General features: G+C 38.2%; 1 protein-coding gene across 5 annotated transcripts; it reads left to right on the plus strand.

Moving 5' to 3' along the window:
• Positions 1–857: 857 nt before the first annotated feature.
• Positions 858–25,118, plus strand: LOC121872371 (ran-binding protein 3-like). 5 transcript variants are annotated; one of them, XM_042375114.1, is made up of 13 exons: positions 858–890; positions 5,105–5,145; positions 10,778–10,910; positions 13,734–13,958; positions 14,257–14,442; positions 15,596–15,908; positions 16,425–16,491; positions 17,346–17,450; positions 18,978–19,067; positions 19,684–19,827; positions 20,061–20,213; positions 20,578–20,673; positions 23,018–25,118. In XM_042375114.1, the coding sequence occupies exons 1-13, from the start codon at positions 872–874 to the stop codon at positions 23,162–23,164; spliced, it is 1,719 nt and encodes a 572-aa protein (XP_042231048.1). In that variant the 5' UTR covers positions 858–871; the 3' UTR covers positions 23,165–25,118. The 5 variants fall into 5 exon arrangements, with proteins under 5 accessions (XP_042231048.1, XP_042231044.1, XP_042231046.1 ...); XM_042375110.1 differs by lacking the exons at positions 858–890; positions 5,105–5,145 and having other exon boundaries at positions 9,905–10,910; XM_042375112.1 differs by lacking the exons at positions 858–890; positions 5,105–5,145; positions 17,346–17,450 and having other exon boundaries at positions 9,905–10,910.
• Positions 25,119–25,365: the final 247 nt, after the last annotated feature.

The raw sequence follows: 25,365 nt of genomic DNA on the forward strand, positions 1-25,365 counted from the left end.
CTGAGAACCTTTATAATGTTCCTGATTTCAAATTACCACAGTTATTCTATATATGTATCAAATTTAACAAAGAAAACATTTTATGACGCCATGGACTCGTAGTAGTCACAACATGGGGAAGTTAACCAATCAGAGCAGCGTTCGGTAAAACACAGTCGGAATTACGGCAGCACCGATTAGGATGTGTCATACGTCTTACTGTATGCTGTCAGTACTATTTTAATACCTATAATGTTTATACATATTGTATACCCGTACTTTCTATGTATTCCCGCCAAAAAAAGTTGTCAATTCTCTCTCCCATCCATCAACCCTGTGAATCACATATAATATACATTGAATTTGTATTGTCTATAATAAATTTACCGAATCATTGTGAATATCAATGACGAGTTTAATTAATATATTTCTATATAGCTCTCTATATGAATCATTAAGTATAGCAATTATTGTAAGGATAGATATATAGATATTCATTAAGATATAAATTATAACCTAGTCACGTGTAAATCAGTGTGTATTATTCTTTCTTTATGACCACTAATAGCCGTCAAGTTCAGCTTTTATCAATATAAAAATAAATCCAACTAATGACATTAGTGAAGGAAAAATATCAATATTTATTATAACATTAAATATTGAACAAAGTAATATCAGTGCAGTATAGACAGCGCTTGCGATTTGGTTTAATATTATTAGTTTGTTTTATTGATGTATATTGTAGGTAATATTTCTATATATAATTCATAAATATTTCATATCAACTTGTCTATAGAAAATATTTTATTTCTTACGTTTTTAATAAGTAAATAATGTTTGGCTACCAGAATCGCAAGCTTGTTTTCAAATGACGTCACGTCCGTGTAAAGAAATGGCGGATTCGCGGTTTGGTAAGGCAACATATTGTACCTTGATGGATATTGGCGGGTGCTGAGGGGGCTGTAGTCTGTTGTTTGGGGGCTGATAGATACCTTAAAGCTACATCAATTAATGTTACCCGGTAGAGTAGATAATAAGACTGTGAGGAGAGACGTAAGAGATGATCGGCTGGCAGGAGTTCGTTTAGTTATGTGCAGTTGTCCTGTACTGTTATAATATATCAAGATTAAAATATCGTAAAATATTCCTGTGATGGTGAATAGTTTTATATCATTTGTGTCTCATTATGGTGTCAGACTATCACCCCTTTCTCTAAGTATTTCCTTTATTACATAACGTGGTGTCTCTTTACCTCTTGAGATAATCTTCTCCCTCTCGTCTAAACACTAATTAGTATTTTTTAAACGTGTGGCTAGACAGCGACCGTCAGCCAGGCTCTTATTGGTTGGACTATGTGACATTATGTTTCTAAAATACACCAAAAAAATCAACCTCAATTTAGAAATTCAAACTTGTGTAAAACGACCTTAGAGAGAATAAACATTAAATGGCTTTCTTAGGAGGCTGTTAGGCTGTTCATGGTTAGATCAGTGTGCTGTATGTATGTCTGTCCTGTCTCTGTGTATGTGTGTCCTGTCTCTGTGTATGTGTGTCCTGTCTCTGTGTATGTGTGTCCTGTCTCTGTGTATGCGTGTCCTGTCTCTGTGTACCATTGTGAAACTGTATGAAGACTTTACTGAATGGATATTTTAACTCACGATTTTAGTGTAACATCAGTTATAACAAGCATAACATAAGAATATAAGAATGGAGGAAACTGCAGCGGGCCTATTGGCCCATACTGGGCAGTCCCATTTACACCCAACTCCTATTGCTCATATAAGCATCCAACCTATGTTTGAAGCTATCCAGCGTATTCGAGTTAATGATGATATTTGGTAACTTGTTCCATTCATCCACTAATGTGTTTCCAAACCAGTGTTTACCATACCAATTTCGCGCCTAAATCTAAATTTGTCTAATTTAAAACCATTGTTACGAGTTCACTCCTGGTTGGATAGTTTGAGTACCTTTGTAATGGCCCCTTTGTTTAGCCCTGACTTCCATTTATACACCTCTATCATGTCGCCCCTCACTCTACGTCTCTCGAGGGAGTGCAAATTAAGAAGCTTTAATCTGTCTGTACTCAAGGTTCCTAATGCCTGGGATTAGTCTTGTCATTCTCCTCTGGATTCTTTCCAAGGATTCTATATCCATTCTGTAATACGGTGACCAGAACTGCACTGCGTAATCCAGGTGAGGTCTCACAAGAGCAAGATACAGTTTTAGGATGACCTCGCTAGTCTTGTAACTAACACTCCTTTGTATGAACCCAAGTACTTTATTAGCCTTGTTACGAGCAAAAACACAGTGTTTACTTGGCTTAAGATTCCTACTTATCATTACTCCTAAATCTCTCTCGCAGTCGGATTTCTCAATGGCATCATTGTTCATCTGGTAACTGGTTTTCCTGTTTACGTCTCCTATACTGAGTACTTTACATTTGTTCACAAACCAACCTAACCTAATGTTAAGGAGATTACAGCCTTTATTAAAAGCAGGATATATTATAATAAATGGATGACCAAGTGTATTTTAAAAGAAAAGTCATCACAGTGTTAGCGTACCATCAGTTACAACAAGCTTAACAACCATTCTAATCTAACCTGACCTAACCCAACCTTATCAAAAGTAACCTTACCTAACCTAACCTTGGCTTGTTTAACATAATAAGCTTGTGGACATAACAAGGTTTATTTAAAGTTAATTAATAAACCAGAAAGAAAGGAATTATCTTATAAAATAATAAGCAGTGCCAGCTTCTTGGAGTTCAGGTTTCCATGTACTTTAGTTACCTGTACAGTAGTTATGTATTTTTATTGAGAAACTTCATAAATACAAAGCTGCCATTGGTCAGTGTCACATGGTGGTGAGATCAATTTAGTAAACTAGTGAACTTAGTAATAATGGCAATGTACTGTGTTGTGCTGGTGAAATAAAAGAATTTACGGTAATTGTTTAACAAGATCTTCATGTTAGTAGAAGCCATTTAAGGAAAAAAAAATACTTGAAAACTTTTTCACCTCTAGAATATCCATAAAATGTTGCAGGAATTTTAAACTTTTCTACATACGAAGGCCATTATCAGCCGACCAGACACCAATTGATCGTAAATAAGATAAATTGACCAGTCAAGCTTTATCTAACCTCCAGACATACTAGGAGAGAAGTGCATTATTTGAGGTTAGGTTAGGTACAGTCCCCTTCACTAGTGCATTTACAGGGGTTGTCGGGTTTTGTGTAGTGTGGCAGCGCTGTTTGTTTACATTCAACAGAAGGAAACTCGCAATAGTAAACATACTATGGAATTAGATTAAAACAATATCAAAACAAATACCTCAAAGATAATGATTTGTGGAATGTTTATTTAACAAGCACCTGTGAATGCACAAGTGAAGGGGACCCCGTACAGTGGTGTTGGATGTTATTTTTGTTATAAGTTAGTATGGAAAGTTTGCTGGGAAGTGTTTGGTTGCATAGCTTTATTATTCCTCGCTGGCAGACATGTCAACAGTTTAACAGTAAACCTGGTATCCATGCAATGACTGACTGCTTTAGCTTAAGAAAAACAACTGTTCGAAAGTCATAATTCCTCCAACTTATTGAGGATATTTGAGATATGAGAAACAAGTTTTCCTCTCTAGAATTTTGACCTAAATTGGCTCCATCTAACAGGACAATGTTGTTTACTGTTACCAAAGATACCATAACCTACTGAGTGTTTGGGGTGTGTCTCGACTAAAGAAAATTGTCTGGTGTTAGTTAGAATCAAATGCCCAAATCTGACACTACTTCTCAAAGGGTTAATGAACTTAATGTTTAACTTGAGTGTGGACAAGCCAGTGAGTGTTAATAATAATCTTTATTTTTGCGGGTTTCAATAAAGCTCAGTTACGGTAATCATTCTTGCTATTATTAGTCAAGTTTTTATACAATTGTAGCTCAGGAAATTAACCATTGAGATGTTCTAAGATAGATATGTTGTGGGTTTAGAAATCAGTGATGAAATATTAGGATGTTTGACGGCTTTTTGCTAAATATACACAAGACAACATGTCCTTATCAATGGTGTATTCTTTTGGATTTTTACAACTATTTGTTATATTCATTAGACAATTCACTGTGTTAACAAGAAAAAATGATTGAATGTATAGTGCTGTACAGTACTTATAAATTCTCACCGCTTCTGTACCTTTCGTGTTCTGACAAACTGACAAGCCATCAGTGATCTGTCATCTTTTATCAGGAATGAATCACTGAGTACTGGAAAATGTGATTGAATAGGATAATGCTAAGTGGGCTGTTTATGGTAAAGTCAGACACAACTCATTGGTGGATCTTGTCAATTTCCTGAAGTGTCAAAGATTTGGAGACAGCCGACTACTGTACTTTATGAAGAAAAGGAAACACTAAAGAAACTGATATTTACCTGAATACAGTACAATGGGAACATGTAATAACTAAACATCTGCCCATCTTCTTTTCATTCTGATCCTTAATCTAAATTCAGATCATCTTTATTGAGCTCATTAATATGTCAGCATTATACATCAAGATGTGTATTGTGCTCCCTGAGGTCAAACGCATGCCCAAGTACAAAAACCCATACCCTCGTTCTCCTTGCCTCAATATTTCTAATATACAGTAGTTTCTAATATTAAAGTAGTCCTCTTTCACTTCATTGATGGATAAATAGAAAAGTTAAAAGATGCACATGAATATTGCGTAGATGACATTGCACTAGTCAACGGTTATGTTAAATCCACGAAGGTCTGCACACAACAGCGAACAATGCGACTGAATGAGGGAATGCGTGAAGTGCTTTACGTGGTTACTCACATTTACATGGAGTCCACGCATGCTACCATTAGTTGCATGAGTTTCACACCTCCAACCCGGCCAGTCATGTTATTGCGAATCTCTCACACAGAGTGAGAGAGTGATAGTGTTTTTATCTATAATGAGTGAAAATTGTGGTGTCATGTATACTGTAGTACTGTACTGTATATAAGTGTTGGATTATACAGTACAATATGTCATTATAGTATAATTGCATGTATTTTTAGTAACATTAGCCAAACCATTATGTACAAGGAATGATGACAAAAGTTTTGTATCTGTGCAGGTGCCACTACAGAAACAACGATGGACCGCAGTAAATTCAGAGTAAGTACTGTACTGTGTTGTTGTGATTTTGATGTCATGTCTAAAAGAAGAGTGGTGACAAAGTTAGTGTTGTGTGTTTGTTGTCAGGGTTGAGAGCAAGGCTGAGGCTGTTTCACCTGAAGATTAATGCACCCCTTCTTATATCACCTGAAGATTAACTACCCTAATGGTAACCAAATAGTGTGCTTAATCTTCAGGTGAAAGAAGCTGGGGGCTAATGTTCACGTGGTCTGATGGTTTTAAATTTATATAAAAATAGCCATATGTAATTGAAGTTAACCATTCAGTGCACAGTACATGTTGTTTACCATTCAGTGCACAGTACATGTTGTTTACCATTCAGTGCACAGTACATGTTGTTTACCATTCAGTGCACAGTACATGTTGTTTACCATTCAGTGCACAGTACATGTTGTTTACCATTCAGTGCACAGTACATGTTTACCATTCAGTGCACAGTACATGTTGTTTATCATTCAGTGCTCAGTACATGATTTTTACCATTCAGTGCAAAATACTTGTACATGGTGTTTGCCATTCAGTGCACAATACATCAAGTTTATTTTTAGAGTGCAGTGCATTAGAATAACCATTCAGTGCACAGTCTAGTGTCAGCCTCTCTACCCTTATATAATATAGAGATTCACCAAAGTAATCATCATCTCTTATATTTTGCCATCTTGGTGGTTATGAGTTAATTTAACTTGTCATGCACCTTGTTTAGTCTGTAAATAGAACAATTACCTTGGTAAGAATTCTGAAGAAACACACCATTACCCTGAATTAAACCCACTGACCTAAACTAACTATATGATAATTGATTCTAACATGATATAAGATAATGGCAGTGGAAAAAATATATTCAGAGAGTTTGTGTTAGTAGTGCGGGTTAGACGTGATTGAGTGATTGTGGGAGATACGATATGCCATGGGCTGGCGTGTCCGGGAATCGATTTGAGTAAGTCTTGCTTGACGGTTTTTGGGTCCAAGTGGTCGGTAGGTTACCACAATGAGTGTGACTAGTGCTAAAGGTCAGATTAGGTTGGGTCAGGTCATTTTGGCGCTTACATGGTTTAACCTGTAACTTAAAAGAACTCAACACCAATAATAATAATATAGTGCTACATCAGTAAAACATTATTATGAAGGTTTAGTGTAATGCACTTACGGTCGTAATTTTTGTGCGGGTGAGTGCAACACAGTGGATGTTTTTAAGGTCACCCTGTATATTTAAGCCTCTCTCTGTCCATGTAATCCAGTTGCCTCTGAAGATGTCTTGAATAAAGACGAAAGCTAAGGTGCCCCGTTGTTTCCCTTTTCCCGTGTGATTTTATCAATATATGTATATATATATATATATATATATATATATATATATCCCATTAGATAAAGTACACACTCGAGCACAGTAAAGATTACAAAGTACCCCCCCCTTCCCCCCCTTTCCCTTCTGCCTCACACCCTGCTCATCTTGAGACTACGAGACAAGCACTGGGTAGATACATAACCCCTCTAAAGTGACGTGAACGATCCTTGATCCTCGCTTGACAAGGTTAAATTGGCGGGACAGGTTTTACTGGTGAGGAGGTAGAGTGTTTGTGGTCGTGAGAGCGAGGTAATGCTGTATACTACCAGGACCAGGTGGAACCAGTTACAGCCGGTAGGGTAAGCCATTGACTCCGCCCCCACACACTCCCTGGCCGCCGCCGCCTCTCGCCTTTTTTTATGTAGTCATGGTCAGTGGTCTTATCAGGTCAATTCGTAGTTCCATGGTCCTATCAAGTCAAGTAGTTTGAGTCTCACTTTCTATAATGTTCTTGTTATATACAAGTATGCTGTATGTATGTCTACATGTACATACGCTTATACATTAAACACATTGTAATGCATATACTTGTACATGCATCACATTTTACATACACCTATCAAACAGTACTAGCACATGGTCATTAAATTTCACATGTGTTTACGTATTTAACACATGTCGTCTGTTAGGCCGAGAAACAGGTTATATCCGGATCTTTCTCTCTCTATTTGTATACGACGTAGGTGAAGAAAAAACTCGTCCCAATTTAGTCACAATCTACGTTGCGAGTAAAATAACTAAAATTGCATCTATATTGCACCGAGACTCCCGTAGACAGATAAGTCTCTCATTCACCCAGTCAAAGGGGAGATTTGGCCCACAAAAAGTCGTGAATTTGCCAGTAATAGGCTGGTCTGGGAGGATTCAGTTCAGTGAGTCGGCGGGGCGGGCGGGCGGGCGGGCTACCGGGCGGATTGATCCAGTATGCGTTCATTAAACTTTCCGATTTAAGCGGATTAGTTGACTTTTCAGATGATTTGTTTACATAATACGTTTTGATGCCTCTGAAGGGAATCCTACCATATACTTCGCCATGATATTAACTTATATTTATCCCTTATACTTCTAATGCGACATGTAATTTATTTTTGCTATATGAAAATCGAAGATGGTTGTAATTTTCATGCCTGTGTATTATGTCTGTATGTACACGTGTACAGTTTGTGTTATGTGTTTGTGAACTGTGGCAATTTTCATGCTTGTGTGTGTGTCGTAACACGATGCAAGGTCACGCGCATCTGCGGTGGTGGACGCTTTCCTGTTTGGCTGTCTTAAGAACATAAGAAAATAAGGAGTCTGCAATAGGCCGGTTGGCCTGTGCATGGCAGCTCCTGTCGAGAGTTACTACCACTCTCTATCATCCATGAATCTATCCAGCCTCCTTTTAAAACTCTCCAGCGTTCCAGCACTTACTACAAAGTTGCTGAGCTTGTTCCACTCGCCCTCCACCCTATTTGTGAACCAGTTCCTTCCTATCTCCCTCCTAAACCTAAACTTATCCAACTTAACCTCCCATGTCCCTCACAAACTAGACTTGTTGAGCGCATGCGTATTAACAAGAGCTTTCTGAAGTATTGTTGTTGACGTTATCAGACACAAACACACAGGCAGTCATGTTCAAGATCCACACACTATTTATCCTGGTGTCATTGCGGTCTTTAACTGTATGTATAGTTGTTTTAGCTATTTTAAAACTCCTTTCTCAATAATACGTATATGGATAGGCATGCCTGAAATCATGTCTTAGATTTTCTAAAGATCTATAAAATTATTATTTGTTCTTAATAATTGTGGATTAGACATACTGTATAGATGTGAGGGGGGGAGTCAGATTTGCCTGTATTCATGATCGGCAAATCCAGTTTTAGTAGAAAATTAACTGGATAATACCAGAAGGTGCAAGAGAGAGATTACTATAGTGTTTTATCACTTGGTGATTACAGCGTCTTGGAAGTGTTGGCTGGGTTCACGACGTTCAGCCTTCAGTATGTGACCTTTTAAAACATTTCCGATCTGATGGTTTATTTCCTGTTCGTCACCCACTGTCCATGTTACTGTGATATACGCTCAACACAGCCTGAGAGATTAAGTCGATATTTTTATCTTTGAATTAAAAAACATGGAAGGGCTTAAAATACCATTAATATCACACTATCTACCAATCAATGAGGTTATAATGTCTGAGGGCGACCACGTTCCTCCACTTAAACAAATGGTACAGTCTTTTCAAATTCCCCACAACTTTTAATTTCATTCATCCAGCCCAGTTTTTGCCCTTCCCCGGTTGGCTCTTTATCTGCACTATTATCCATTAATATATCTACCGTTACCAGTACTATCAATTATACACATTACCAATATTTATAGTACCATAACACGACCTACCATTACCTGTATTATCATTAAGACGTGACTAGAGTTTATGATGTCGAGTAATTCAGTTATGGCTGTGAAGAATTAGGAGCCTAAATGATGAAAGCATTGGATGAAATAAGCCCGTAGTTCATTCGTCTGTGTGAACATACGGAAGCTCATGTGACGTTTTGAGAGTAGATTCATTTCCATTAAACTACTTGTTCATTCTGTGTTTAGTCGACTCCTTCACCAGGATTACCACACTGGCACAGACGCGCGCAGGGTCACAAAGGCAGTTAACATTATTAGTCTTCCTTGTGTTAGTATACTCCAGTGTCGCAAGAGAAGTTGTAAGGGTGCTGCTGCTCAAACACCAAAAATAACTTTAATAATTAATATTCAAGCTACATAATAGGCAGTTTTATTTACGCTACATCTGTTTATAGCTATGTCTATATCTATCTGTATCCATCTATCTGTCTTTATTTATCTACCTTAGGGAAAGCACCTGTCTAAAGAACTTTTGAGAATGTTTTTTTTTCCTTTTTTTTATACTAGACCGAAGAATTGCGTCGGTACAAGGCGTCGCTTATATATAATACCGTATATATTATATAGCCCTGTGTGTTAGCATTGGTGGTCAGGCCTCCTCGAGTTTGTGTTGGCACTGAATCAAGATTTTTTAACCCGATTGAGAATGGGTTATGCATCGTCACCATGTGTCTGAGAATATCTGATTATGACTGGAAAGGTGAGAGAGTGTGTGTGTGTGTGTGTGTATGTATGTATGTATGTATGTATGTATGAGAGTGAGGGAGGGTATGTATACTGTACAGTATATATCCTGATGATAATTGTGGTAGTAATGTGGAAGGGAATCATTGTCTGGGTATTTTAACCTTGGTAAAGTTTTCTTGTTTGTTGGCCAGATGTGATGATGGCGGTGTGTGGCCTTGTGGTGGTGTGTGGCCTGATGGTGGTGGTGGTGTGGGCCAGGTGGTGGAGGGAGGGAGGAGAAGCGGTGTGATGGAGCGAGGCAGCTGCCAAGTTGCCAGGGTCAGTGGCGTCAAGGTAGTAGTTTGGGAAGGAGTGTCGGCACCGTCTCTGCGCCTATATTGCGTCTTCGCTGTACCTGTAACGTGACTTCACTACCTGCCATTTATTATTGTAGTGTATCAACTTAGAGGCGCTGTGATTTAATTTATCCATTACTATTCTTTGCATGGCTGTGGACAACGATACATGATTTAACGGCACAAACATTCCCCGCCATTGCATTGTTTTGTCAAGTGTAGCGTACCCTTGATCAAGTAAATCGTTCGCCAGTGGTGTACACAATCATCTGCGTTGGGTGACTTGATGTAGTATTTGACCTCAGTGTCGGTGATGGGTTTGAAGTATCCGGTGATGAATAGTGGTGGTAAGGGTGGGATGCAGCCTCGTTACATTACGCTGCTCCATCACATTTGTTTGACAGGGCAAGGCAGGCAACACGTGTCATCTTCCTCACTACGCACACAGCTGTTGGCCCGACTGTTATTAGCCCACCACCAGCGTCGTCGCCGCCGCTCGCCTCACTCATCAACACACCCCTACCAAGATAATCCCGCCCGCTATCACAAACACGCGTCTGTCAAACGTTCTTCACGGCGGCCAACGTCTCGTCAACGTTCCAGGGGCTCGAACCTCGCCCCTGCTGCCACTAATTCCATATTGCCCAAACCTGAAGTTCTCGGAAACAGTAGTACAGTCACCACTACCGGCCTGGCCACCAGTCCGGTCAGCACCTCACCTACCAGACCGGCCAAGAGCCCCCGTGTAGGCCCCGTCCAGTACCAGACAGCCAGGGGGAAGACTAGTGCAAGATTCAGGTACTGGTGGGTGAACCAGCTGACCCGCATCTTCTTACAGGAAGGGGCCAGTGATGACGAACACAACAACAAGGAGGCCGAGGCAGCTACTGACGGCGGCGCTGCTGCTTCCTCCACTAGTGGCAGCAGCAATAGCAGTAGTACCAGCAGCAGCAGGAACTCATTCCCTCTTGGTGAGTACACAATCAATGTTTCCTCATAAATACAGAACCCCTCCCCCCATGCTGAACTACAACTTGGGATAACTTCATTCAAGATCACCTTAAGATTAGCCCTTCCCCCTCCCAGCTTAATTTACCTGATGATTAAACACCCTAACATTATCTGGGGGTTAGGTTATGTTACATTAAGTTGGATTACCTTCAGGGTGGTAATTATTGAGCTGGGGTGGCTAATATCTTTGTTTCCTGTGATCTTCAGCTCAAACATTATATTTAAAGTGGTTAGAAACCCCTCACACCTGGTATATCATTACACTCACCTGGTATATCATTACACTCACCTGGTATATCATTACTCACCTGGTATATCATTTCACTCACCTGGTATATCATTACACTCACCTGGTATATCATTACACTCACCTGGTATATCATTACACTCGCCTGGTATATCATTACACTCGCCTGGTATATCATTACACTCGCCTGGTATATCATTACACTCGCCTGGTATATCATTACACTCACCTGGTATATCATTACACTCGCCTGGTATATCATTACACTCACCTGGTATATCATTACACTCACCTGGTATATCATTACACTGCCTGGTTATCATTACACTCACCTGGTATATCATTACACACCTGGCACTGGTATATCATTACACCGCCTGGTATATCATTACACTCGCCTGGTATATCATTACACTCACCTGGTATATCATTACACTCCTGGTATATCATTACACTCTGGCCTGGTATATCATTACACTCAGTATATCATTACACTCACCTGGTATATCATTACACTCACCTGGTATATCATTACACTCACCTGGTATATCATTACACTCTCCTGGTATATCATTACACTCACCTGGTATATCATTACACCTGGTATATCATTACACTCACCTGGTATATCATTACACTCTCCTGGTATATCATTACACTCTCACCTGGTATATCATTACACTCACCTGGTATATCATTACACTCTCCTGGTATATCATTACACTCACCTGGTATATCATTACACTCACCTGGTATATCATTACACTCTCCTGGTATATCATTACACTCTCCTGGTATATCATTACACTCACCTGGTATATCATTACACTCACCTGGTATATCATTACACTCTCCTGGTATATCATTACACTCACCTGGTATATCATTACACTCTCCTGGTATATCATTACACTCACCTGGTATATCATTACACTCTCCTGGTATATCATTACACTCTCCTGGTATATCATTACACTCACCTGGTATATCATTACACTCTCCTGGTATATCATTACACTCACCTGGTATATCATTACACTCTCCTGGTATATCATTACACTCTCCTGGTATATCATTACACTCTCCTGGTATATCATTACACTCACCTGGTATATCATTACACTCACCTGGTATATCATTACACTCACCTGGTATATCATTACACTCACCTGGTATATCATTACACTCTCCTGGTATATCATTACTTGGTTCAGGCCAAGATAATACAGTAGGCAGTATAAGGACGACAACCACACATGGTATATAAGTCTTGGGGTCAAGGCTCTCCCATAATACACACATTACAAAACCTTATATGGCAGGTTATAAAAGGGTACTGTTAATCTTGTTCTTTTTTGTTATTTGTCAAAGTCATGTTCTTGGTGTGTGTGTGTAATCCTCAACGACCCCTTGGCTAACATGCTTCATACTTGCAACACACCACCGTCCTCTTGTACTGAAAGGCTTTTGCATGACACCCTCACCTTGGTGGCTATGTATGTATGTATGGGGGTAGAAGGGAGTCTTGTAATTGGAGAATATTTTTTTTTTTAAGCATGTGTGTTCAGAGAAGACCTTTTTCCTTTAGTAATGCTTGGCTGTAGTGTGGGACTTACCTTGGGGTATGGAACTTATTTTTAGTGTGGTACATAGCTGTGGTTGTGGGACTTAATTGTGTAACTGTGTTATGGGGCTTACCTGTTGTGTGGTAGAGGTGACTGGTTGGTACAACCTCTCAGATTTATGTTATACTAAACCACAAGATATCTTGTTTCTTAGGTTAATCACTCCTGCTGGGTGTTATGATGAATATTTTAAGCCAGTGGATTGGTCGGTTGTATGTAAGGGGGAGTTGAAGGGTAGTGGCTGGATTATGGTCCTAGTGCTAATGTATCCTTATCTTCATAGTTAGGCTAGGGGATTTTATGACTAGGGGTAATGATTGCAGTTTGAGGTGGTGAGGTGAGGTTGGGTTGGGTTGGGTTGGGTTGGGGCCTTTTAAGACTGTGGCCTATGACTTACATTGTAGGTGTTACCAGGTTTGTGAGGGGAGGTGGTAGAAACAGGAACCAGCTCATGAACTGGTTGAGTCTTGCCTGGGTGGAGCCATAACCAGCTCACACTACCGGTCTCCCTCTCACACAGTGAACTCTCACTCTTCCCTGGCAGCCTGCCACTCCTCCACCACCAATATATCACGCCCTATTTCCTTTTTTTTTTAATCCAGTTTTCCCAGCTCTGGTTGGTATCTACCCTTGACCCATTACTCTGTGCAATTGGTAATGCCCTGCTGGCTGTTTTTTATCCTTTCAGTGAGGTAGAATGGTTAAAGACACTATTGTGGCTGATGTAGTATGTTATTAGTGCATGTTTATTTTAATTGTGAGAGGTCATTACCTAAAGGGTTGTGTACCATCTTTCTTGTATACATCACATCAGTTCAGGTTGTTACTTATTATGTTATATATCTAATGTCCATAAGTGATATGATTTATGTTATTGTGTTTAGTGTTATAATATTGTGTGTGTGTTGCAGGTGATGGGATCAGTGCGTGCAGTAGCAGCATTGACAGCTGCAGCAGTAACAACAAAGTGTCTTCACTGTCATCACCCCACAGTACCTCAGCAGTCACCACCCTCGCCAGCACTGGCATGGGAAACCCCTTTGCCAGAGCAACACCTCAGGCCACCTGGGGCTCCGAGTCTTCCGACCACCGGCCCATCTTGGCCCCTCCAAGATTAAGTCCACATTCAGACTCAGGTGAGACTCTGGTGATGTACGGTAGTAACCCGATAATTACAGTCTGTCTTCCTACACAGTTTAGTTATATTACATTTATGAAGGTGTTGTTGAATGTAAGACCTGTGTTCATACTGTGCTGTAAAGTCTCCATCGTACCTATATAAAGGAAACTTGGTAGCTACAGTAGAGTATTTAAAATTATGCACTATATGAAAATAACATTTGTTCATAATTGAAATGGGATTGTACAGTATTAGTGTATAAATCAGGAGAATTTTAAATGTGCAACTCTGAGAAACTCATCTCTATCCAACAGGTGGACCTCCAGTTATTCGACAGTCAGCCTTAGGTTCAAGTCGGGTAGTTAGCTCTATGAGAAGTACATCCAGTCTCTTCACGCCCCCAACAGTAACTGTCACGGGTTCATCACCGCCACAGTCAAGCAAGTCGGAGTTTAAGTTGAAGCCTTCAGTGCTCGGATCTGCAAATCCTTTTTCCAGAAGTAAGTATTGCAAGTGATGTAAACATAAAACTTATGTAATTTCAATTGTTGCTTTTGAAGAAAATGCATTTTTAATGATGTTACCTAAAAACAATAATGTCTTCTAACACTTATGAAAGACTTCAGTCAAAATATATACACATACTGTACCCGGTACTGTATTTACCTCAAGTATAATCTATAGTTCTCTGAAGTACAGTCTCTCCTCCACTTACGACGGGGTTCCGTTCCGACGACCAGACTGTAAGTCGAAAAGGCGAAAATAATACATAGAAATTCTAAAAGAAATTCTAAAATGGGTGTCTCCTTTTCTTCTCAGCACCACGAGAACTCTCACTTTTACGCTTGTCAGCCATTTTAAAGGGAATTACAAATGAAAATTTTGTCAGTACACAGCGCGATCACTAACGTCGGGACTCGAAAATACGTAATGTGAAAAATATTTTATACGGCCATGGCCGTCTTATGTCCGGGTTGTTGTATGTCGAATATGTTGTAAGTCAAGGAGAGACTGTATTGTAATTGTTGTCGCGTTAATGTTTATATTACTATTAGCAAAAAGAATGTTATTCTTTAAAGTTTTTGTAATTTTATTTTGTTTTATGCTTGGTGTCAGAAACTCTCCTCTTGGGAAATGGTAAAGTCATGAGATTTACAAAGCTTTTTTGTTTGTTTTTTTAATTTTGTTTATAAATCTTATTTTAGAGAGGCTGTGTTTGGGCCTCTGTGCTGCATAACAGAAAAAACTAGCACATTGTTTATTTATTTATACTGTATATATCTTGGTGTTAGTCATATCTCTTTCTGTACTTGCCTGACACTACTCTCTCCCCCTTTTGAGGCCTCTGTACAGTTCCCTTTGGTTCAAATCAGATATAAATGGGAGAGAAATAATGCTAAAAACCATACAGAAACATCTCCAAGGAGTATTATGAAGATGACAAACTTCACATTCTTTGGATATCTTAAGATCTTCATTTAAACATTATCTTTCTTTACCCTATATAATGGTATCTTCAGAATAAGTGAAGAGTAGTAGGTCTGAATATAGTGGGTGGCATGATTTGACGGTATAGGTATTATAACTGGCCCAACTGTGGCATTGTGCACAGACATTTGTACTGAACGAGGAAACTGTTGTGTTCTCTTACAGCACCTGACCCGGGGGATAAAGCAGATTCGGCAAGTGGATCAGACGATGGAGTTCCAGGAACCACAGCCGAATCATCATCGTTTCAAGCGTCGGGTCAAGACGTCTCTTCGTCAACTTCTACGGCGTCCTCCCACACGTCTCGAGCAACGTCCTCGGGGGTAAAAGAGGACAGAAGAGGGGCGGCTCGGCCATTGCCGGCCGAACTTCACACGAACAACAGCGAGGACAGTAATGCCTCTAGTAACAACACATCCAGTAGTAATTCAAGAAATTTGTTCCTTCCCCTCGCACGTAATGGAGATGGTAAAGATGGGTAAGGGTGTATCAGTTATTGTTTTATTGAAACTATCCATGGCTTGCCTTAATATAGGCTAGACAGATAAAGAGCACATTTCCCACACACATTCTCCCTTTATTCTTTGTCTTTGATTCATTCTTTTTTGCCAAATCCATGACCATTAACTTGTTCTAACAACTGAGATATGGAGCTATATACTGTAATATATATATATATATATTATGAATAATAAGTCTTAGTGTTATTTAAAGAAAATTTTAAGTCCACTCAACATGTAGTTAAGAAATACCCGGGGGGGGGTTCCCACTCCATTAGGAAAACTGGCTGGCAAAAAAAAAAGATATTTGAGTTAGGAATACAATAATTAGAGAGTTTTCACCCTCAGTTTGAATAAGATATGGTGAAAACCACAATGGATGTGCCTTTGAAACTAAAGTTTGAGATTGTATAAAGTTTAGAAACCCAAAGTTTAGAATGGTGTTAGTAAAGCACATTGTGAAGGAAGATGTTAATGATGCACCTTCTCAACAGCTCTGGGAGCCCCAACGTAGGTAGCAACAACTTCATCTTCGGGCAGAACCTGCAGTCTAAAGTTGCGGTAAGTAGGGCAAAATTTCTCCTGTTTGGGTAACAGACTCGGTACACATCATCTTGACCTCCCACTTCAAAGTAAGGCGCAGGAGAGCTTTTCTTCAGTTTGTAAACGTGTTCGAGGGTTCGAGTTTCCCAGTGAATTAGGTGACGTCAACTTCGCTAGTACTGTACAGTAAATAGAGGACTTGAGGACTGTACTTTGTTAGTGATCTTTGGTGACTTGGTTGTTGTAAGAGAGTACAAAGTGGATTATTAAGGAATCGTGGGGATTTTGTTTTGAAAATGTAGAAAGAATCATTAGTACTTTATTGTTATATAGATGTCGTTCATGGATTGATTGCATTAAATGATTAGCTTTTTAGAAACCTTTGGTAGAGTGATTATTTTAAAGAGTTTTTACAGTAGGTAAGAGGATTAATATAGTTCTTTAGTAATCTTAGGGATTTTGTTAAGAGACTTGGTTAATTTCTTTGGAAATCTTTGATGGATTACCAATTTTAAGAGGCACTAACATTAGTGTAAGCTGCATCTCTCCACCCACTTTGGTGTACACTCTTGGGTGAATCTCTTTGTAAATAGAGTTCCCCGAAACTACTTTTATGTTAATCGGCATAACAGTACCCACCCCACAAAGATAAGACGGTTATTTCATGGCGTTCATAATTACAAGTTGGTGGTAAATCTGTAAGAGAAAGTAATGTTTAGAGTTGAGTATCATATCAATTTATATCAATGTTTTTATTTCAAAATTTGATCTTTAGCTTGTGATTGAACCTCCATATTTGATTGAGATTGTGAGTTCAACAAAACCTCTCTTTATGTGTCTCAGTAAGTATATGGTAGTTGTTACTTCACCAGGGCGCCGAGAGTTCAGTCACGTCCTCGTCTGATGCAGCAAGAACCACAAACGGAGAAAAACAAACTGGCAACCTGTTTTCTGAAGCTGCCAGCGAAATATCACGGGTAGGTGACACAGAGTCTTAGTGGATGTTTACTGTCAGAAAATCATAGAAGAGCTCAACAGGACACAGTTCTTCTCTCAGTGTTGTGAACCTGATCATATTGTCAAGTCTTGTACCAAGTTCCACTTTTCTTGTTTAGTTTAATAGTGCCATACTCATTCATCTCTCCTGGGAGCTTTCTTTTCCCTAATGGCATATGTTATGATATGTTTGTCTTAAGTAAAAAAGAAAAAAAATACAGGAGAAATAAGTTGGTACAGTGTTTATTTGTTTTTGTTTTCTTCCACCATTCCCATGTACTTTAGGTAGAACAGGTTAGGAAAGACTTGCAGGGAACATAATGAAGGCTTGAGTTGTTTTGGTCAAGATATATGTCAGTGAATTACACCAGAGGAGTGATGAAAGGCAACACCCCAGTGTAAATGAATGTGGTGGAACCAGTGGAAGTGTGGGTTTTACTGATGCATCGGTGTGGGAGTGAAATTAATATTCTTCCTGCCCTTCACATGTAGGTTAAGGATTCACTCTATTCTATACTGAATATGCCAACTGTTGTTAGTATAAAGGTTGGCTGGAGTATTTGTACTTGTGGTGTCACGTGTTTCTTGTTGCTATCTACCTTTTTCTCTTATCACTCTTCCCCAGTGACACCTCTTGAGCCACTGTAGCCCGTGATCTCCCTCTGGCAACAGTGGGCGAGGCATAAAGGTTATAAAGAGAGAATTTTATTGGCACATTCTGTGGTGAAGCTAAATGTACAGGGTGTCCACAATGTCCCGTTATAATTTTAAACATTTATTATGTGCAAATGGCATAAAATATTGAAATGCAGTTTTTCTGCATTTGAAAGAATAACTATTCAAGTTTTGTTTTTCACCTAAGTGAATGCAGAAAACTGCATTTCAATATATTATGTTGTTTGCATATAATTAATGTTTGAAATCAGAATGGGACTATGGACACCCTGCATATTTTCAGTCTCATCTAGTTTGAGTTTTGATAATGTTAATTGAGTTAAAAAGGCAATCATTCTAGTATTGCTATTTTATATCCTGAAAGAGCTGTGGAACAAGCTGCATACCCCCCAACTACCACTACTTTTGAAAATCACTTAACAATTCTCACAATAACATGAAATGTAAAAATTGGTCAAGATTCTAATGTTAATGTCAGTAAGTAGAGTTTGTTAGGATCCTGATAGTAATAGCTATTACCCGGTAGTTCTTGTAAAACTCAAATTGTAACATAGTAACAGCTGTTTGAAAAGCAAAAAAATTTGACATACTGTATCTGCTAAATTTTAAAATGATAATGTCTTCTTATACAAAGAGAACCTGAAACATAGAAACTGGCCACAATGAACCCAGCAAGACTGATGGTTATGAACTCTGGTCATATACAGTATATTGTAACATAGTCTCTTTTTGCCTCACAACACCACTTCTGGACCGATGAGAGGAAAATGTATTTAATCCTGCTAGATACTAGGACTTTATCCTAACAACTAGCGTTAATGATTGACTGACAGTCCACAGATACTACCCCCAGCATTGCCACCACCAATGGGAGGCCAGTCACAGGGAATCTCTTCTCAGATGCTGTGTCAGAAATTTCATTGGTAAGGAATGAATTTTTTAAGATTTTACTGACAGTAAGATATCTTTGATCATTCATTCTTGTTTGTCTGTTTTGGTTTTTTTTTTCTCCGAGGAATAATAAGTTGTTTGGACACATTGTAATATCTGAATAGTTAAGTGTGATTTTGAAGTATTGGTGCCTGATAAAGTAGAAATATATACTTTGATTAGTCAGATCCAGCATCTAGTATTGTAGGAAGTATATCTTCATGATTCCTCCTAAAGTATCCATTTATTTCCTCAAAATTGTATTCTCAATATACAACTCTACGTTCATTTCCTCTTTTAGTTTCTTACTGACTGCATAACAAACTTTCTAATACAGTGTAGAAGTGTTTATCATGGTGGTGTGTGATGCTGGGGTGATAGATGAAGTGATAATTGTGAACCAGAGAGGAGAACAGTTCTGTAAAACTTGTTTGGTGAATTATTTAGAAGGGGGAGAACTGTAAATGACCAAAGTCAGGGTTTCTCTTGATTTTGGCAACTCAGCCCCATAGCAGGAAGGACTAAACAATATTTATGAAATCCTAACTGCTACCCTAATATCTTCTGTTTGTTTGATCTTGTGAGAAATTATTCCATCTTGTCTTTCAGCCAAGTGAGGATAGTTTATGGACCAGCGGACAGTCCCTGGAGGAGTCATCACGGGAACTCACGGAAAAAGAGAAGAGCCAGAAACGCAAATTCGACCATGTAGAAGTTATCACCGGAGAGGAGAGCGAGTCTAATGTTCTACAGGTTAGTTTTAATAGTCAAGTGTGTCTTGTCTTCATAGATATAAGATTAAAGCCACCTTGACAAATTTACTGACATATCTTGATGGTAAGAGAGGTGATTGTTTTTGCTCTGTTGTTATACGAAGAAATACCTGTTTTTGCTCTGTTGTTATACGAAGAAATACCCAGAGAAGTTTAGGTGTAGAGGGAAAGCTAAGAGAAATCTTACTGACATTATAACTTATTCTTCAACAGATGAACTGTAAGCTGTATGCCTGGGTGAGTGGGTCATGGCAAGAACGGGGTCGAGGCATCCTTCGCCTCAACGACTGGGATGCAGGCCACGAGATACACTCACGTCTTGTCATCCGAACACAAGGGACCCTAACTGTGATGCTTAACACTAAGGTAAATGCCTATTTATTCATTGATAATTTAATAAACATTGGGATAGTGAGTTCATTAGGGATATACATTTAAGTATCTTCTGGTTGTATTACATGGAATTGCAGAGTAAAGGTGGATCCACAACAATGCTGGTAACACTGGCATCAACACATTTGATAAAAATTGTCAACATTGTTAGAAAGAAAAGTAAAATGACTAAAAATTCTACTCCAGTCAATATACTTTACATATTTCTGTTGACCGCAATGTTCCAAACACTAATGTTGCAAACATTTTTGTTTAATTTTCGCTACATTGTTGTTAACACATGTCAACGTGCTCCATTGAAGAAAGAGCAGACATGTAACATTAAAATTAATTTCAGGTTTGGGCAGAGATGTCAATTGAGAGAGCCAGCAGCAAAAGTGTGAGATTCACTGCACTAGATGCTGATGGCCAACCAAAAATCTTCCTTGCTATGGTAAGTAAAATCTGGAGTCTGGTATTTTTCATCCTTAGTGGCAGGAGACATTTAATTTGTGATCAAATTTTATGTACTCGGAGGTTGTCAGTTAAATAATCCAAGTAATCCTATACAGTATAAAATGCAAAGTGTAGTGAGTAGCTCAGAAAGCAATTGCAGCACATACATTATTAAAAGAAGAAATTGTGTCAAGTGTTGTAGTGCAACACTAAATTTTTTAACTTAAGTTCTGGAACTTGAGGATCCAATGATTATAAGAATGGGTGTTATGTTTACTTTGAAAATATTTGTGATACATCCATGTATGCCCAGAGCACTTTTTAGAATTATAATAATGTAAGAGTCTATACACTCTGTAGTGCGTTTTTTCCCAGCTGAGAAAAGATGTCCCGCCCCCTCCTCAAGAATTACAGCTGATTGGCTGTTGTAAATCTGTCTGATTTTGTCCTGAAGTAATGATGTATATCTAAATGAGCTTATTTATAATAGTTGGGATGACCGTTTCTGACGAGAAAGATATTTAGCTGAATTATATAAAGATACACACATTCATAACTGTATTTCAAACATGAGCACATACGAAGTTAATCAGAAATTTATATATGAATTAACTGTTGAACTCTGGTAGCAATTTCACTTTTTCGTTGGATGCATTTAATATACGGTATACTTATTTTTACCCACAATAAGGCATACCAAGACTAATTACATATCAGTAATACTACATTATGCAAAAACTAGCATTTTAAACAATGAAAATCACATTTAAATATTACACGTCCATCAGCAGAGGCAGGAAATATGACTGCGAACAACTTCATATTTCCTGCCTCTGCTAACGGCCATGTAATATTTCAATGTGATTCTGATCTTTCAAAATGTTAGTTTTTGCATAATGTACAGTGATCCCTTGTTTTGCATAATGTACAGTGATCCCTCGGTTTACGAGTTACGTTCCATAAGATTCTTAACTTCAGTTAACGAGCAATCCCTCGATTAACGAGTTTTTTACAAGCCGACCTCAACATGTTTTCGCTTGCATTTGGCGGTCCACCAGCTGTAGTATTAGTCCGCCAATACAGTAACCGGTTTTAGGGCTTAAATTCCTTAATATTTTAGTAAATATCAAGAAGTTTATACTATTCAATAATTTTAAAAGTTTAATATTAACTTTTTTAGTCAATTTAACAATTATTGAACATAATTGAAGGTAAGGAAACTAGTTTCATGTGCGTCATCCAGCCTGGCAACACACCAAACAAGCACCAGTCTCTCTGTCTTTTCAGTGGAGGTAGCATCTTGCTTGAGACTGTCTTCAACTAAATGCTTTTTTTCTGTGTTTGCAAGCAAATTTTTGGTCATTTTTAAATTTATTTTACATATTAACAATATATAATGCAGTGCAGGGTTGATTTAAAGAAAATAATCTTGAATTACACCAACAGAACTAAAATTTTATGGGTGAAATGGCGCCATGGGGTGACCTCTCTTCCACCCCAATGCCTTCTCTTCTCCCTTCTCCACCCCTATTTTAATTCCCATCATCATCATCCAGGAGCCTTCTACATACACACCTCAAAGTAAATGTACTTTTCTACCTTTTTTTTTAATTTAGGCAATTTTCGGTGAGCTGGAACCAATTACCCAAAAACCCATTGAAACAATGGTTTCAGTTAACGAGTTTTTCGGTTAACAAGCAACCTGCTAGAACCGATTGTGCTCGTTAACCGAGGGACCACTGTTGTATTACTGATATGTAATTTAGTCTTAGTATGCCTTATTGTGGGTAAAAGTAAGTATATATTAAATGCATCCTCAGAAAGCGTGAATTTGCTACCAGTTCAACAGTTAATTCATATATAAGATTTCTGATATACTTCCTACATGCTTATGTTTGAAATAATGAATGTGTGTATCATTATGTAATTTAGCTAAATATCTTTCTCGTCAGAAACGGTCATCCCAACGATTATGAATAAACTCATTTAGGAATACTTCATTACTTCGGGACAAAATCGAACAGATTTGCAACAGCCAATCAGCTGTAACTCTTGAGGAAGGGGCGGGGTACCTTTTCTCAGCTGGGAAAAATGCACTATATTGTACAGTACTGTACTTTATCACTGAGGGATATAGATGATAGAAGTCACTTGCTAAGTTGGTTAAGTGTAGTGCTAATATTTCATTTAGTCATCATCATGTTTGCTTTGGCTGTCAAGCAAGCATTATTTTCATGTCCTGTATTAGTTTAAATGTGGCAATGTTGTGGAGCAAAGCAATTGTATTTTGTTTGAGTGATTATATTAATGTGTGTAATATATACTGTATATATATATTTCAGGGAAGCCCCAAGGATGTGGACTTATTATACAACTCACTAGAGTGGAGAGTGGCCTCCTCGCGCTCTCACACTCATGATGAAGGGAACACCGCTAGTGCAAAGAAGCCCAAGTTAGATGAAACAGGTTCTGCAAAAGTGACTTCTTAAAATAGTTAAATATGTGGTCAAATCTCATCAGAGAAACATGCAGATCCCTAGTTTAAGGTTCAGCAAGATTGTGAAAGACAGTAGTGAAATGTGAGAATGTTTACAAGTAATGTCAGTGCAAATGAAGAAATAATTTGAATAATCAATTGAAATGAATTTATAGAGTGAAAGTGCTCCAGTCACCCTTTTCGTATTCTTGCGGTGAGCACTGATGTGTTAGCATCCAATAGGAAGTATTTGTATGGAAAAATATATAAGATTTTTTCTGTAAAGAAGTAATTGTTTCCCCTAGTGAATTAGAGAACTTATGCCGATAGAAACGAGTGTTGACACATTTATTCTCAAGATGAACAGGCAGTATTGCGATCAGTGGTGCCATACATACTTGACCAATGATGACTGGTTGGTGTCTGGCTGGTCAACGTGTAGCCACTTATGACTGGCGCTTGATTGGCTGGTCAAAAAGTAGACATTAACTACTAGCTTGTGATAGGCTAGCCAGCAGATTGATTTTGATGGCTGGCTTACAACAATTGTCTGGTCAGCAGGTCAGCATTGTTGGCTAGCATTTGAATGGTTGGTAAATATGTAAACACTAATGACCAGCTGGTAGTCAACGGACACTCGGTAACCAGGTAGCCAAGTTCCTCAACTGATCGAAGTACAAAGATGATCAAAGTACGAGGATGATCATAGTTTGAATGTGATCAAAGTATGAGGATGTACTGAATGACATAGTTTTCTGGCGTTAACATCTGTGTTGTGTCTTTTGTCAGTACATTGCTTTTGTGTTTAATTGAAAACAAAAAGTAGGGAAACATTTTGTAAGTGCTTTTTATTAAGCATGTGCTGTAATGTTATCTTGAGCTGAATATAAGATTTCAGCAGTCACTAAGATACATGATCTGATGGCAAGTGTTTGCTCCTGACCTAAATATTGGTGTAATTATTGTTGGTGAGACGAACCTGCTGTTATGACAGGAAGGGGAGTCAGTATATTACACAGAACAAAAGCCAGATGGAAAACATATTACACCATTAAGGAGTGGACCAAGTTGTAAGTTAATTATTATTTGTGAAGACGGATCCATTTTTTGGTCATATTGACCTAAGCAAATTGAATTTCAAGGTGAAAAATAATACACAAAGTTTGAATCAGTAATTCATTATCCTGTTTCTTTAAATAGTGTAAATAATGTCTTTGAGTCGCAAGTTAAATCACATCACCAAAAATTACACACACTGCAAGTTTTACGTTACGTGTGAGAGGAAAGCTTCAAGGAAGTTTTATGTAAAGTACATAAATTTTGTATATTATTAAACCCTTCATTACTATAACCAAAACATTGCCAGTCGATCAGCTCCTCCCACACAACCGACTAAGGATAATTTTTAAGTACAGTCATCTCCCAAGCTAAAGATATTAATGTCAAAACATTATGGAATTTGTAACTTATGACCATTAAATCTGGGATACATAATCAGAATTTAATCAAATGGAAATGCAACACAAAACATCACATTTTGCTGTTATAATTTTTTTTTTTTATGATTCATCTTAGCAATCATCTCTCAGTGTTTCACATTTGTACTCTCTCTGTTAGTTTGATGTGAACACAGTTAACTTGGCATGCTTTGAGTACACAGTACAGTAAAGTATGCTCTCGGTTCTCACACGTGTAATATTGAAGACTGCAGTGCGCCACCCTTGTTTAATATGTCTAGAAAGGACCAGTAAGTGCTTATGGCGACATTGGAGCAAAAAAAAGCCTGTCGTGTCATTATCTTTATGTAAAATTAGTAATGCTATAAAGGTTTGATGCAGGTGAAATACTTGGTCAAATCTATTCCACTACAGTACCAACTCACTTCGATCATCATTATTTCTGTTAAATTGATTTCACGACTTTTGTGTACAATATTAATATCTTAAAACAATAAAATTTCCATTTAATGTGTACAGTATTTATACAGGTTTAATACTTTCATAAGTGTGATTTTATTATATCTTGGTCTGACATTTTTCCTGGGAAGCACATGTGAAGATATAATGGTAATAAATAGGAAAATTGGGTCTGCATTACCAAATTTTACATTACATGCAACTTTTTCCCGAACATTTCTCTAACAACGGGGATGACTGTAGCATTTTTTCATTAGCCTTTTACGTAAATTGTTACTGCCATAGTTTGAGTTTAAAT

Source organism: Homarus americanus, unplaced genomic scaffold (genome assembly GCF_018991925.1).
Source record: "Homarus americanus isolate GMGI-L3 unplaced genomic scaffold, GMGI_Hamer_2.0 scaffold24050, whole genome shotgun sequence".
Classification (NCBI taxonomy): Eukaryota; Metazoa; Arthropoda; class Malacostraca; order Decapoda; family Nephropidae; genus Homarus; species Homarus americanus.

Bases quoted from the DNA above. Each gene is read 5' to 3' on its own strand.
- LOC121872371 (XM_042375110.1), top strand. From the start codon at position 10,253: ATGGGTTTGAAGTATCCGGTGATGAATAGTGGTGGTAAGGGTGGGATG. The intron at 16,492-17,345 runs GTAAGTAGGGCA...TTACTTCACCAG, and splicing joins ACCTGCAGTCTAAAGTTGCG to GGCGCCGAGAGTTCAGTCAC. The intron at 19,068-19,683 runs GTAAGGAATGAA...CTTGTCTTTCAG, and splicing joins CTGTGTCAGAAATTTCATTG to CCAAGTGAGGATAGTTTATG.